Source organism: Plecotus auritus, assembly GCF_963455305.1.
Source record: "Plecotus auritus genome assembly, chromosome: 1".
NCBI lineage: Eukaryota > Metazoa > Chordata > Mammalia > Chiroptera > Vespertilionidae > Plecotus > Plecotus auritus.
This window is the reverse complement of record NC_137770.1, coordinates 49,141,381-49,156,121: the sequence shown is the minus strand read 5'-3', so window position 1 is coordinate 49,156,121 and position 14,741 is coordinate 49,141,381. Positions and strand designations below refer to the sequence as shown.

General features: G+C 43.0%; 1 protein-coding gene and 1 pseudogene across 2 annotated transcripts in view; one reads left to right on the top strand and one right to left on the bottom strand.

Moving 5' to 3' along the window:
- The window catches only part of MAP2K1 (mitogen-activated protein kinase kinase 1), a 77,323-nt gene that overhangs the window by 32,174 nt on the left and 30,408 nt on the right, over positions 1-14,741 (top strand). The window contains exons 2-3 of the mRNA XM_080664562.1: positions 10,061-10,271; positions 11,670-11,816. Coding sequence (XP_080520688.1) covers positions 10,061-10,271; positions 11,670-11,816 — 358 coding nt within the window. The remainder of the gene's footprint in view (positions 1-10,060; positions 10,272-11,669; positions 11,817-14,741) is intronic.
- LOC308247582 (large ribosomal subunit protein eL31-like) lies at positions 6,056-6,429 on the bottom strand (annotated as a pseudogene). Its single transcript has one exon. The product of its transcript is annotated as a large ribosomal subunit protein eL31-like (transcript).

The following is a 14,741-nucleotide window of genomic DNA, read 5'->3' as shown; positions in this document are numbered from 1 at the left end:
CCGCGGCTCATGAGCCGCATGTGGCTCGCGAGCTGCAGTTTGCCGACCACTGTTCTACACTAATTCAGGTTTAATTTCCATACAAAACTTACTCTGATTACTCTAGCATATCCTGAATTACAGAGCCATCTGTGTCCTAGGCACTTTGTGAGAATTAGTGGACCTCTGGGACAATCTTTGTTCCATAGTCTTTTTGGGTGGTGGTGGTGAAACCAATTAAAGGCAATAAAAGTAGTATTTAACAAAATTGTACATTTTTTCGTATACTTATTTATTGAATGAAAATGAAAATGTAGGAATTTCATCAGTAAGGTGAGGCTGACGGTGGTACTCACATCATGTGAGTTGCTGGTTTGATTCCTGGTCAGGGCACATGTCTGGGTCGTGGTTTTAGGAGATTAAAGGAGCTCATCCACATTTAACAGAATACCTGGCACATAGCAGGTATTTTATTAACATTTGATTTAACTGTCAAATGTTATTCTTAACTAATAATTAGCTGACAGTAGAATAACTATTAAATATTTGTTTAGCACATTAAATGATTCTTTTTTTTTTTACATTATACTCTCATTTAATCTCTATGTCCACTTTTTATTGATCATCACATCATTGTCTTAACCTGTATTCCTTTCCCTTCACTGAGGGCCTTCTAGTGTCAAAATGCATGCATTCTCAGAGAAGATCTGGGAAGATGAAACAATCAATTTAGTCTCAGAGGAAAAGGTAATGAGGATGAGATAATGGTCAGTGGGGTTTACATATGGTCAAGAAGTAATGACCAGGGCCTCCAACCATACAACATGGGAAGCTGACTATTGGATTTGCAGAAATGTATAGTACTTAGCTGCAGAGTTCTAGCTTTGAAATATTACAGGAGGAATCTGATATTAGGACTAGAGAATTTTAGCACTGAAGAGGACCATAAAGACCACTTAGTTTAACTCCTCAATTTTACCTATGAGAAAAATTGAGGGGAAGTGACTTCTACAAGTTAACAGAGCAAGTAATTATCAGTTAATCCAGGTCTTCTGACTCCCAACGCCTTCACACCTATTTCCCAAGTACAGAGTATCTGGCAGCCACGTGCATGTTTTTCTACTTTCTAGTAGTTTCATGCGCCATTGTGAAACACCAGCTCGGTGCTGACCCAGAAGCAGCTGATTTCCTGCATATGTCTCTGGCCCTGGAAGTGGGTCTGGGGGCTGCTTTCAAGAACAATGACTGTGAGCCTTTTCTCACCTACACATCTGTCAGCAGGTAGAGAAGAGTAGGCGGCCAACATGTGAGCAACCTGCATCAAGGAAAAAGAAAAATGTCTGCTAAATTCAGTGAAGTACATTATGAACCATGCAAGAGAATGGCTGCACTGAAGCATGGCTTCCCACAGCTGCTTAAGAATCTAAGACCAAAGGTGGGCTCAACACCAACAAGCAGAGGCCTACAAAGGTCTACTATTGTTGGAAGAGATATAGGAAACTTTCTCCTGCCTAAGAATTGCCACAGATACAAGGTAGAGTTTGGCTGCCGTGGAGGGAAGCGAAGTCCATGCTCACAGGGCCTGCTTAAGACTGAGGCTGGATCAGGACAAGAGAGACCCTACTACCCTCTACCTATTCCTACCACAAGCCTAGCACCAAATAAAAGTAATTTCAGTTTACTCCTGGAGGAGGGGCAAGAGCAAGGAGAAAGACCCCACTCTGACAAGGCATTAAGGAATAGTTTAAAGCTGAGGAAAAAGTAGGAACATTGAGAAAAAAACCTGTGCAGTTAAGGCTTCACTTCAGAACGGGATAATACTCATTGTTGGAGAAATTTGCAGCCTGTGGTATGTCAACATTAACCAGAAAACTCAAACCCAGCTCAACTCCTGAATAATACATACTAATGGCATGACAGAAGATTGTGCCCATTACCAAGCATAAAGATGATTTACTTCAGTCTCTGTTCTAATAATGTCAAGCATTCAGTCAAAAATTGCAAGGCACAAAAAACAAGCGGAAGGAAGAAAGCCAGCCTATTATCAAGAGATAAGGCAATCAACAGAGCAGAGCCAGACCCAGGAATTACTCAGATGTTGGAATTACCAGATAGGGGTTTAAAATAACCATGATTAATATGTTAAAGGTGGATAACATTTCATGAACAAATGAGGAATTTTAGAAGAGATGCAAACTAAAAATAGATTCAAGTGGAAATTCTAGAAATTAAAAAACCCACACATAACATCAAAGGTCAACAGGTTCATCAGTCTGAAGAGAACTGAGAAAAGAATCAGTGACCCTGAATGTAGACCAACAGAAATTATCCAAACTGAAATACATAAAGGGTGGGGGGAATTAAAAGATATCAGAACATCACATCTAAATCTATCTCCATCCATCCTTCCATTTATCCATCCATCCATCCATAGAGAGAGATTGAGATTGAAAGAGATACTAACTGGGACTTTTAAAAGAATGGTTTATGTGATTGTGGGAGCCTGGGTAAGTTTAAAATCTCCAGGGTAGGCTGGCAGTCTGGAGACCGAAGGAAGAGTTGTAGTTTGAGTCCAAAGGTAGTTGCTGGCAGAATTCCTTCTTCAAACAGGTCAGTCTTTGTTCTTTGTTCTATTAAGGCCTTCGACTGATTGGATGAGGTGTACTCACACTGTGGAGGGTATTCTGCTTTAGTCTACCAATTTGAATGTTAATCTCACCCCCCCCCCCAAATAAAACATACTTCCATAGAAACATCCAGAATTATGTTTGACCAGATATCTCAGCACTGTGGCTCAGCCAAATTGACACATAAAATAACCATTACATGCTTCTTCTAGTTATACCCTTCCCCATGAAGGGTGATCCCTTTCCTACTTTATAGTTATGTAGATTAGTTTTGCCTTTCTCTGAATTTTATATAGATGGAACAACCTAATATGTGTTCTTTAGCATTGGGCTTCTTTTACAGAGCCTGTATAAGTAGTCCTGGAATTTTATTACCCAGTTAGTTGACCAGCCATTCCCAGAGTGTCCTGCAGGATTGAGGTGTGGGAAGGTATAGAGGCCCTTCTTCATGTTGTCTGGGCCTGGCCCTCATTGGCACATCTGCAGTCTCTAATGTGGATGGACTAGCCTAGGGTAGAGTCTGGAAGTTGGTTAGTTGTGCTTTTAACCTTCTCTGTCTTCTTCCTTCAGGACCATTCTTTCCTTTCTGACTACTCTGTAACCACCCCCTCCCTCACCTCCCTGCATTCCTTGCTATCTATGGATTGACTTTCCCCTCACATTTCCCTCACTACCTCTCCTCTTCCCCATGTACATTTAAAATATATATATATATTTTATTGATTTCAGAGAGGATGGGAGAGGGAGAAAGAGATAGAAACATCAATGATGACAGAGAATTATTGATGGGCTGCCTCCTGCACGCCCCGCTACTGGGGATCGAGCCTGCAACCTGGGCATGTGCCCTTGACTGGAATAGAATCCGGGACCCTTCAGTCCGCAGGCCGATGCTCTATCCACTGAGTCAATCCAACTAGGGTCCCCCAAGTACATTTTTAGTGGGTGTGGAAATAGGACCAGAAAGGGAGGTAACTTGCCCAATATCTCTCAAATAGGGAGTGGTATAAGGTGTGGATCAAGGGGTTGCAGCCTTAGTCTCTGAGTGCTGTTACCTCTTAGCTTGGGTCTTTCTGCCTTTACTTTCCTCTTTCTGCCCCAAGAGCATTCCTACTTGTCAAATGCCACAGGGGAGAAAGAACTTTACAACTCCCTGGGCTCTCTGGTGAGGATAACCACCTGCACTGGGACCCTTTCTTTCCTTCCAGCACAGTGGTTGGTTGTCATCTTCTGGTCTTCCCTCTATGCTCTCTTCTGGCAGACACAGGGCCTGCCAGGCTAGAGCAAGGCTCAGGTTGGTAACAGCTGGCTTGTGTTTGGCATGCAATTGTGGCCCATTCCTGTTTAGAGTATGGCAGTTTGAGGACCCCATTCCTTTGTCTGACACCACCTCTCTTCCCCCTTCAGTCATTTCTTTAGTTTAGCTTTCCATTTCAGTGACTGTCAGGGTTGGAGGTGGCAGTGTGGGGCCTTGAAAAAAGTCTGTTCTAGGAGTTGGAAGACCTATCACCATTAAGCTGTATGACCTTGTCCTCGCTGGACCTCAGTTTTCTTTCCTGTAAAATGTGTTGAATCAGGTTGTCTTTAAGGTCCCTGCCGATGCTACTGCTTTTTGATTTAAACCACTGAGCCACAAATAAAGGATTCCAGTTGTGGTAGAGTAATTAGGCTTAGCAGATGGGCAAGATGAGAGGGAAGGAGATACTCTTGCCCATAGGATTATCTTTTCCCCACCCACTTCCTTGTGCTTCCCTGGTGTTTTCAGAACACAAATGACAGTCCTTGTTTTTTTTGCATGTTCCTTCTTTTATTCTGTGTTCCCATTTCAAACCTATAATCTCCTTGTATCTCGATGAACTTGTGTAAGACAGCCATGGTGCAGAATTCACGTTATAGTGTGTGGTTTTCTCTCTGCTGTGGTGAACTTGATGGGGCCAGAGCTCATCACAGCTGGTCCCTGGAAAGGGCTGTATGTGTGTGTGTCAGAGATTTATTGTGCTGGGCTCCAGTTTTCTTTCTCAATCCCTAGTTCTGATTTTGCTGTTTTTCACTTAAAACCAAAAATTATGAAGGAGGCAGGTTCTTGGCCTCTGAGTTTTGGAGATTTGTGGTGTAGTTGAGGGGATAGGGGCCCCTATCTTTCTCTGTCGTTTGCTTGAGACATTTCACCTTGGAACGGTAGAAATAAGCCTGGTTGAACATCATCAACTCCCTGTGCCAGAGGAAGCAATACTGAATACTGTTGAATTATTGAGTGATTTCTTTATAATAAGTACTGGAAGCCATTTTGATTTCAGAATTTTCTTTTCACCTTCAGAAAACTTGTCTTTCACTCTATGAAACAGTTTTTTGTTGTTGTTGTTGTTTTTTTAAATATTTTTATTGACTTTTTACAGAGAGGAAAGGGAAAGGAATAGAGTTAGAAATATCCATCAGCTGCATCCTGCACGCCCCCCACTGGAGATGTGCCTGCAACCAAGGTACATGCCCTCGACTGGAATCGAACCTGGGACCCTACAGTCCGCAGGCCGATGCTCTATCCACTGAGCCAAACCGGTCAGGGCCACTCTATGAAACAGTTTTTAAAGACTGTTAGAGGGTTTTAAGAATTATTAAAGGAAAGGCAATATTTCTGGATCCTGCTATTGCTACCTTGGTTCCTGCTCCTTATCCTCTAACCTACCCCCACCTATCCTAACATTGGTGTAGAAATGTGTTTAAACTCCAGTGTTTCTTCCCATTAGTTTTCTATTTTGATCCTCTGCTGCTGATGTAAGCATAGAGTTGTTACTCTATTTTACAGAAGAGAAAATGGAGATGCGGCAAGGTTAAGTGACTTGTGCATGGTCCTCCAGCCAGTTGATGACTACCTGTGGGATAATGATCCAGGATTCCAGATTACTAATGACTTGTTTATCTGGCAGCACTATCCCACCCTGGTCATTAGGAGGGTCTTGTCACCACAGCTTACAATACAGTTTTTGCGTGTCTCTCCGGTGCTTCACCTTCTGAAAGCACAAAACAGGAGTCAGTTCCTTATTGGAAGGATAGGTGGTTAGACAGTACAGCATAGGAGGTAGAAGAGGGAGGAAGGTGACACAATGCCCAGATTTAGTTTTCTTTTCCTGAAGGTGGGAGAATTACTTATTTCTACAGAGAATTGGGAAAATGAACAGTCAGCATTCTCCCCCCCCCCCACACACACACACCTTTTTTTAAAACCAAGTGGGTGGTATCCCACAGTGGGACAAAGGTGTAATGACCACTGTAATGAGAAGGTATCTTAAGACTGACAAAACAAGCAGGCAACTCCATAGAATGTAACAGAATTTATGATAGGTTAATTTACTTACAGGAAGATTGGGTCAGAATGCAGATTATTCTCCCCTAACAGACCCCAGTTACAATACTTTTTTTTGGGCAGTTTTATAACTTTATTGGACAATCGGCAATTAGTTCTCGTCCACATTAACTGTCTGTAGATTTTTGAAAGTAGTGACAGGCATGTAGGTGACCAATGTATAGAGCTTATTTGGTGAATCTTCATCCTCATTACATTTTCTGGACAAACGTACCCAGATACGATATGGGACATTCCTTATTCCTTTGGCCCAGACAGCTTTGTTCAGCCCGGTGTCAATGTGCACGTCTGGAGTCCCCATCTCGTCATGGCAAATGTCCGGGTCTCCTTGAGTGCCCAAAGGGCACACTTCTTGAAACCCACGTCGTGGATGCACTTGTGAATGTTGATGGTGTGCTCCCTGGTCACCACCTCGTTGATGGTGGAGCGGCCCTTCTTCTAGCCACCTTTCTTTGCAGGAGCCATCGGCCCGGCAAGTTGGAAAGAAAGAGCCTACAATAGTTTTTTGATAGTATAACTCTAATGATTGACAAGACAAAGGGACAAAGAATACAGTAATACCAGGGGCCATCCCTCCTGGTGGTCTTATGATAGATGATTGTTTATAATTGACTAGAGGCCTGATGCACAAAAATTCGTGCAAGAGTAGGCCTTCCTTCCTCTGGCTGGTTTCCCTCGGGCTGCCCGCAGGCACCCGGGACCTGGGCTGGCTTCCCTCTGGCCCCGGCTTCGTCAGGAAGGATGTCTGGAATGATGTCCGGAAGACATCTGGTCTAATTAGCATCATATTACCCTTTTATTATTATAGAAGATACTATCAGTTTTGTTATTTATCCCAGGTGTCATACTGTAACCGGACAATGAGTCTGTGCTGCCTGTCACTACTTGAGTCAATTAAGCAGAGAGAGGGTTGAATCATATCTGAGCATTTATTCCAATATTGCCGGCAGCATGGGAGAGCAGCAGGTTATCCACAAAAATCTGCTCTGCAGCCCACCATAAGTCAGCTGCTTATATAGGCATAAGTACAAAGGAAAGTAGGCAAAAGGACAGTTTACAGATATGCAAAAGGCTAGAGGTCTTCAAAGGGCTTAGTGATATGCAAGGGCTGGAATAGCCAAAGGGAGTGCCAGATGGGCAATTAACTGATAAGCAGGCTGGAGATTTGCAAAGGCCTGCAGATATGCAAAAAGGGCTGGGGATCTTCAAAGGGCTGGCAATTCTGGTTTCTGTAATAAATCTTTGCTAATCTTTTTTTTGATAATAGGCAGCTCCAAATGGGGAGGAAGGATTGCATCTCCAGGTCAGGTCCAGCCAGGGTGGAATGTGCCTTCTGTAATCAGAATAAAACAATCATGGTTAACAGCATGATTAATATTTCTTACAATCCTAGCTGGTTCCCCAACATTCTATTTCTGCCCCATTTCAATGCCACTCTGGCTCTTACTAACGAAAATATTTATGGCTACATCTTAAGGAATACAGATAATCATTAATCTTTGATATGCTTTACTAAGGACAGTGAGGTTGGTCAAAGGTCACATGAAACAAAAAAATGAAATTGAATCCAGGACACAGAGATGGAGTTAGTTTTGTTCACACCTACATCTATACAGGTGGAAATTCTTGTGGCCAGTGTTACTTGCAAGGCAGTGTTCAGATTGATGTGCAGGGGAAACAGGATTGCATCTGGGCAATGGGTTCTTCATGTAGGGAAACCATCTTCATGTCTAATTGAGCCTGTTGTGAAATGCCTACACTAGGAACTTACCTATGTTTGCAAGTTGCCTCCCTTGAAAGTATATTGAATATTTTGAAGAGGTTATATAGCATCATGGTTAAGGTTAGAGATTCTTTCTGCCCAGGTTTGAATCCTGGCTCTGCCCCGTACTCTCTTTGTGACTTTGGACAAGTTACTTCACCTGCCTGTGCTTTAGTGTGCTATCTGTTATAATTTTAGGGTTGTGGATTAAATGCATGAATGCATATAAAACAGAAGAATACACAGCTCTCCTTCCCTCTCTCCCCCATATCCATTCAGTGGATGTGTATTTGACAGTATCTTTTGGAGTTGCATTTCTTTTGGTTGAGCCCTCTAGGAAACTGTAACAGCAACTAAGTTTTAGCTATGGGGTCAGCATTTGACACGTGTTTCTAAATGTTGTCATCAATGGGCTCCTTTGTGGAGAGACCTGAAAGAAAGGAAACCAGAGAGTGTGCACAGTGCAGTCCAGTCACACTGTCCCAAATCCTACCTGAGGGTCTGGGGGCAGCTGAGACGTGGTTGAGCCTTTTAGTAGGATGAGAATATTGACCAGCTGTCCTTGCCTGCTTGGGCTTCATAATAAAATACTACAGACCGGGTGGCTTAAACAACAAATTTGTTTCCTTACAGTTCTGGAGGCTTGAATTCTAAGATAAGAGTGCCAATGTGTGCAAGAGTGTAAGGCCACCAATTCTGTATGATTATGACTCCACTTACTAGTATATAACCTTATTTAATCTTAATTACCTCCTAAAAGTCCCATCTCTAAACATAGTTATATTCAGGGGTTAGGCTTGCAACATATGAATTGGGGGAGCGGCACAATTCAGTCATCAGCTTTCCTCTCCCCAGAGTTTCCCAGTGAGGAAAATTGGTAAGTTCAGCCTTGTGTCCTCTTTGGCTCCATGTGCTGTGTTATTTGTAAGGCAGTGTTGGATCTTCCCATACACTGGGGAGGCATCAGGTCTCCATCTTCCTGCCTTCTTGAGGATTGGAATAGAGTGTGAATAAAGAAAGGAAATGATGCTTGCTTCTACCCTTCAAGCTCAGAAATGGTGTGTCTCTGAGTGAGAGTGTGTGTGTGTGTGTGTGTGTGTGTGTGTGTGTGTATGTGTGTGTGTATGTGAGGGGGTGGGGCGGGCACACAAACATTCTGGTGTGTGATGATGGCCTGTCTTGTCACCTGTGATGTTTGTTTAGACTAGGACTGAAATAAAATGAAACACAGTGGAAGCTCTCTTTACCACCCTCCTCACCACCCTCTTATCGAACTCCTAGGACTAATGAACATTTTTCAGTTCTCTCTGTAAAACAGTGATGCCCACAGCATGCTAAATGCACAGCTAGCAGGCTGCTCTCTGCCTTGCCCACTCACTTCAGCACCCACTGGTTGAATTATGTGCTTACCAAGAGCCAGTTTGTTCCCAAAGCCATTTGTACAGTTTCAGCTGGTATTTATAATTAAGTAATATATTTAAATATTGGAAAAACTGATGAAATGTGGCTGCAAAGGAGGTGGTTTTCTTTCTTTTTTCCCCTCCTGTGAACACTAGTTGAAAGCTATGGAAAGACTCAAGTTCAACTCACTAAAAAACATTACTACTCTCCAATTAGATGAGCATTAAGATTGGGGAAATCATAAAACTGTTAGAATTTTATTCTGATATTACTCTGTGTCTGCATTTTTATTTCATTTTAAAGAACCAGGAATTGGAAATGATAGACATTGTTCTGCTTCATGTGAGAAAGATGATGTCAGACTCTTACTCAAAGAGAGGGCCTTGTCCTATGTTAAAAGATGTGTGAATGAATGTATATTTATATATGTTATGCAAAAATAACAAATTTTAGGTATATCTTTTTATGATTTCTTGCTTTATTTTGATTAACCTGGTTTCTGACTTGATCCCATTAGAAAAGAGAATGTCTACTGTTCTGGTTAAGTTTAGAGCCTCTTTTGATGATTTGGTTTGATTTCAGTTTAGTGGTTTTAGGAAATAGATTTTACTTTGTACATAGTGTCAATTTAATACAACCAACACTAGTAGAGCTTTTGAAATTGGGCTTATAAAGCAAATTAAGATGGCTCATTCTGGAGTCACCTTCAGTTTAGTAGTTTCCTTGGTTCCTCTTGCAGACTCACAGCATATTGAGAGAGACCTAATTCCCTTGTTTTACAAATGAGGAAACCGAGGCCTTGTCAGTGTAAATTGTGTAGGTTGGCAGAGTGAAGAGGGCAGAGGCACAGTGATGGAACCTTCCCCCCAGCCTCTTCCATTGGGTGGACTTCTCTGGTGACAGTATTGACCTGTGCTCTTCCCTTTGTGACAGGACCAACCTGGAGGCTTTGCAGAAGAAGCTGGAGGAGCTGGAGCTCGATGAGCAGCAGCGGAAGCGCCTTGAGGCCTTTCTTACCCAGAAGCAGAAGGTGGGGGAACTGAAGGATGATGACTTTGAGAAGATCAGTGAGCTGGGTGCTGGCAATGGTGGTGTGGTGTTCAAGGTCTCCCACCAGCCGTCCGGCCTGGTTATGGCCAGAAAGGTGAGGCTGCTTTAAAAAAAAAAAAAGAATACTGAATCAAGTTTGCTGGGTAAATATGTAATTGATTTATCTCTTAGAAGACCTGAGGACCTGGGACCTGGGGGCCTGAGGCAAGGGTAGAAGGAAGACTGACTTTTCACTCAGTACCTTTTGTGCTATTTGAATTTCAAACTCATGTTATCTGTCAGATTACAGGTAAACACATTAATGATGTGTTTGTGTATCCCATCCCCAGACTGGAAAAAAATAGCAAGGGATCCTTTGTGTTTGCTATTTATCAAGTGCAGGAGAAGCTGCTTTCATTTACCCAGCCCCAGTGATGCACAAAGCACTCACTTTAAGTTGTTTCCCCTTTCTTCAGCTCTGCCAGTGATTCCCCTCATTTCCCTTCAGTGTAACATCTCTGCGCCCACCATATGGCATGCAGTCTTCCCTTCCTATCTACCCTGGGTCCTTCTCTTTCTTTTTTTTTTTTTTTTAATATATTTTATTGATTTTTTTACAGAGAGGAAGAGAGAGGGATAGAGAGTTAGAAACATGGATGAGAGAGAGACATCGATCAGCTGCCTCCTGCACGCCCCCTACTGGGGATGTGCCCGCAACCCAGGTACATGCCCTTGACCGGAATCGAACCTGGGACCCTTCATTCTGCAGGCCGACGCTCTATCCACTGAGCCAAACCGGTTAGGGCTGGGTCCTTCTCTTTCTGAACACAGCCCCTTGCTCCAGTGCAGTTGGCCCCTTCATGTTTTTAGCACGTGGTCCTTCCTGTCCATATATTCTTGCTTGTGCTATTCATCATTTCAAAGAGTCTGCATCTTCAAGGTCCACCTCTTGTCTAGCTTGCTCTAGCTGCTGCAGCTCACTGATAACCACTACTTCATGTCCTCTGGCACTCCTTGTCTGTGGCTCTTTTTAGAAGTTCAGCCTTATTCTGAAACCATTTCACGTTTCCGTCTCCCTGGCTGAAACGGGACAAATTAGGGGGATATAAGGTCAGCATACCCAGTTCCTCATTTCTTTGTACTCCTACAACCCTTGAGAATCAACCAAGTTCTCAAGGCCACTTTCCTTTCATCTCTCAGCTTCACAGGTCGTTTTGGGGGAAACCTGTCCTTCAACTTTGTTCTTGGGAGGGTGAGTCCTTCTTTCTCAGTTTTGGCTCCTAGGAGCAGAGGCACAGCTGGCCCTCCCCTGGTTACAAGTCCTCAAGTGCTAACATCTGCCTTGATATATTGGCACTCAGTGCTTTGGTTGGGAGGAAACTTGTTTGTTAAAACTTGCCTGTTTCCTCTTATCCTACCTTCAAGAGTTTAAGCATTTAAGAAAGTTGCATCCATCCATTCATCCATTTGTATATTTTTAAACCCGCTCTTCCTCCCACCTTTCTTTCCCTAGCTAATTCACCTGGAGATCAAACCTGCAATCCGGAACCAGATAATAAGGGAGCTGCAGGTTCTACATGAGTGTAACTCCCCATACATTGTGGGCTTCTATGGTGCATTCTACAGTGATGGAGAGATCAGCATCTGCATGGAGCATATGGTATGTGACCACCCGTTGGCCTCTGAAGCCTGGGAGTTGGGTAGCTTTGGTCTAATATTTAGTCTGAGAGGTTCTGGTATTATGAAGATGTGTGAGACAGTCCCTGCTCTCAGAGAGTTTATAATCTGTTTTAAGGGCAGCCTGAAGGGGTCTTTGGACGTGTAGAGAGGTAATCCCACCTGATACACAACAGAGCATGTGAGAGGGCATTTATGGGCTAATCATATGTTTGTGAACTGCCAGTTTTTCTTACCACTAGCAGCCTGGACCTTTTTTCTCTTCCCACTAACAAAAACAATAATAGTGTTAACAACACTAATAATGATAAACTAATTTTTAAAAAATATATTTTATTGATTTTTTACAGAGAGGAAGGGAGAGGGATAGAGAGTTAGAAACATCGATGGGAGAGAAACATCGATCAGCTGCCTCTTACACACCTCCCACTGGGGATGTGCCCGCCACCAAGGTACATGCCCTTGACCGAATCGAACCCGGGACCCTCAGTCTGCAGGCTGATGCTCTATCCACTGAGCCAAACCGGTCAGGGCTAATTTTTATTGGGTATGCTATATCAAGCACTACCCTAAGCAAATTAATATTTTATTACATTTTTACAACAATCTTATTGTGTACATGTTTCAAATGAGGAAACAAGCTCAGAGAAGTGAAATAATTTACCCAAGGTCATGCAGCTAGTAATGTTACTGGTAGAATTTAAACTGATGGAGTCTGACCTCAGTGCCTGTGCCTTGAGGAATCTACTGGATAGTGATTGGAGCTCTGTTTCCTTCTTGCTGCCTAGAACTTCAAAGAGAGAGAGGCTGGCTTCATGGTTGCTGTTTTCTTCTGTCCCCATTAGGCAGCACGACACAGGAGACTTCAACACAACAATCTGAATAGACAGTTTGTTTTGTTTGCCACTGTGTCTCCAAAGCCCAGAGTAGTCCTGGCACACAGCAGGTGCTCAGTAATTATTTGTTTACTGGTTGTCGCTGTCTCATCATGACCTTGGGCAAATTTCTTTATCTTTTTGATTCTCAGTTTTTTCATCTGTAAAATGGCCATTATTACCCCATACTAACATTCTGTGTTTCTATGGTTTTTGGCACTTACAGCCTGTCAAGGATTTACATTAGTTAATTAACATGGGTTCAGCCTCACAAACAATTATTTATAGTGCCAGTTATGAGCAGGGTGCCACATGAGCTGAGAGGTAGAGGCATTGAGAGTAGCATCTCTGCCCCTAGAGCTGCCCCACACTGATACTCCTCATTGATGCTCAGGTGAGGAGTATCAGTGTGGACATGAGGGCTTTTGAGCACCAGGTATGTGTCATTTCATGCCTGCTGTCTTCTGATCCATCAGAAATTCTTTCCTCCAAATCTTCCACCCAGAATTCTCCCTTTAATAGGGAAAACAGGAGGCTATTGGGTGCTTGCTTTAGAGGTTAGGATTAGGTTCAAATATTGATAGGCAGTGGCCTATTCATTTATTCAGACCTTGCTGGAACTTCTTGTAATAGCTTTACCTGGTCTCTTGCCATGTAGAGGACAGTATGTTCATTTTACCTTAAATTGACCTGCTTTGAGGCTTCCTCATTCTGGAATCCTTCATTTCTAAAGCCCTTGGCCAGGGTCTGCCTTTCCTAGAGATAAGCTGTGTGTGCACTGCTCCATCTGAATTCTGATACCCCAGGGGTAAATGAGTGCTCCCTGATCAAAACAGGAAAGCTCTTGTCTTTGGGGAAGTAGATTTCTGCTCTGCTGGTAGCTGGGCAACCAGAGGACTGGGAACTCAGGGTTGATGGTTCTCATGCAATAGCAAAGCTCTTGAGCTCTCCCTGCCGCCCCCCCCCCCCCCATAAATCATTTATCTCTTCTATAGAAAAGCTTCACAAAAGCACCATTGACTTGGTTAATAATCAGCTTCTAAAAATAAGCACAGTTTCAGCAGCTTTAGTCAGTGAAGGCAAGTCCTTGGCAACAGTGAAGCAGAATTAAAAGGTTGTGAGGTGAGATGCAGGCAATTCTGGGTAATCCTGACTGTGGTTCATGCTTCTTAAATCTTGCTAATTTCACACTATAACTCTGCTTATAGCTCAGACGGAGGTGAAAGGAAATATTTCCTTTTTATTAGAAATATTTACCACAAACTCCCAGGGAAAGTGTAAACCAAGACAGTTAGCTACCCTCTAGAAGAGGGTAGAACCTGAGCACCACAGGGTTAGCTTTTCTACTTTTTTTTTTTATATATATTTTTGTTGATTTCAGAAGGGAAGGGAGAGGAAGAGAGAGATAGAAACATCAATGATGAGAGAGAATCATTGATTGGCTGCCTCCTGCACGTCCCCTACTAGGGATTGAATCCGCAAACCCAGGCATGTACCCTTGAACAGAATTGAACCTGGGACCTTTCAGTCCACAGGCTGACGCTCTATCCACTGAGCCAAACTGGCCAGGGCTAGCTTTTCTACTTTATCCAAATCAGATTTTGACAGAGTTGTCTTGTGACTTTGTTTTAAGTCTTCTCTGAGAATTAGGCAGAGCCATTCAAACAGAGGATCTGAAACCACATTCAGTTGGAAGCAAAATAGAAATGGCTGGGAAACTTTTTGCACTGGAATTCCTCTTCCCATCAGTAAAGGAAATCGAGAGGAGCCAGCTGACTTGGGAATGGTTACTTGGGCTATTTGTGTTGTCTTGATTTGGACACCAGGAGCCTGTGGCATTATGAAGGCGGCCAGGCTCACAGGATGACTCCCACCTTCTCCCTGAGTAGGGCTTTTCCAAGGGCTCTTGGAAAATAAGCGTGTTTACCGGGGAGTTCTGTTTGGTCCTAGATTCATAATTCCATTCTTGTATCTGTGTGGAGATTATGGCATGTTTGATGTTTTAGGTTGAATTTCACAATCTTCTACCAGGC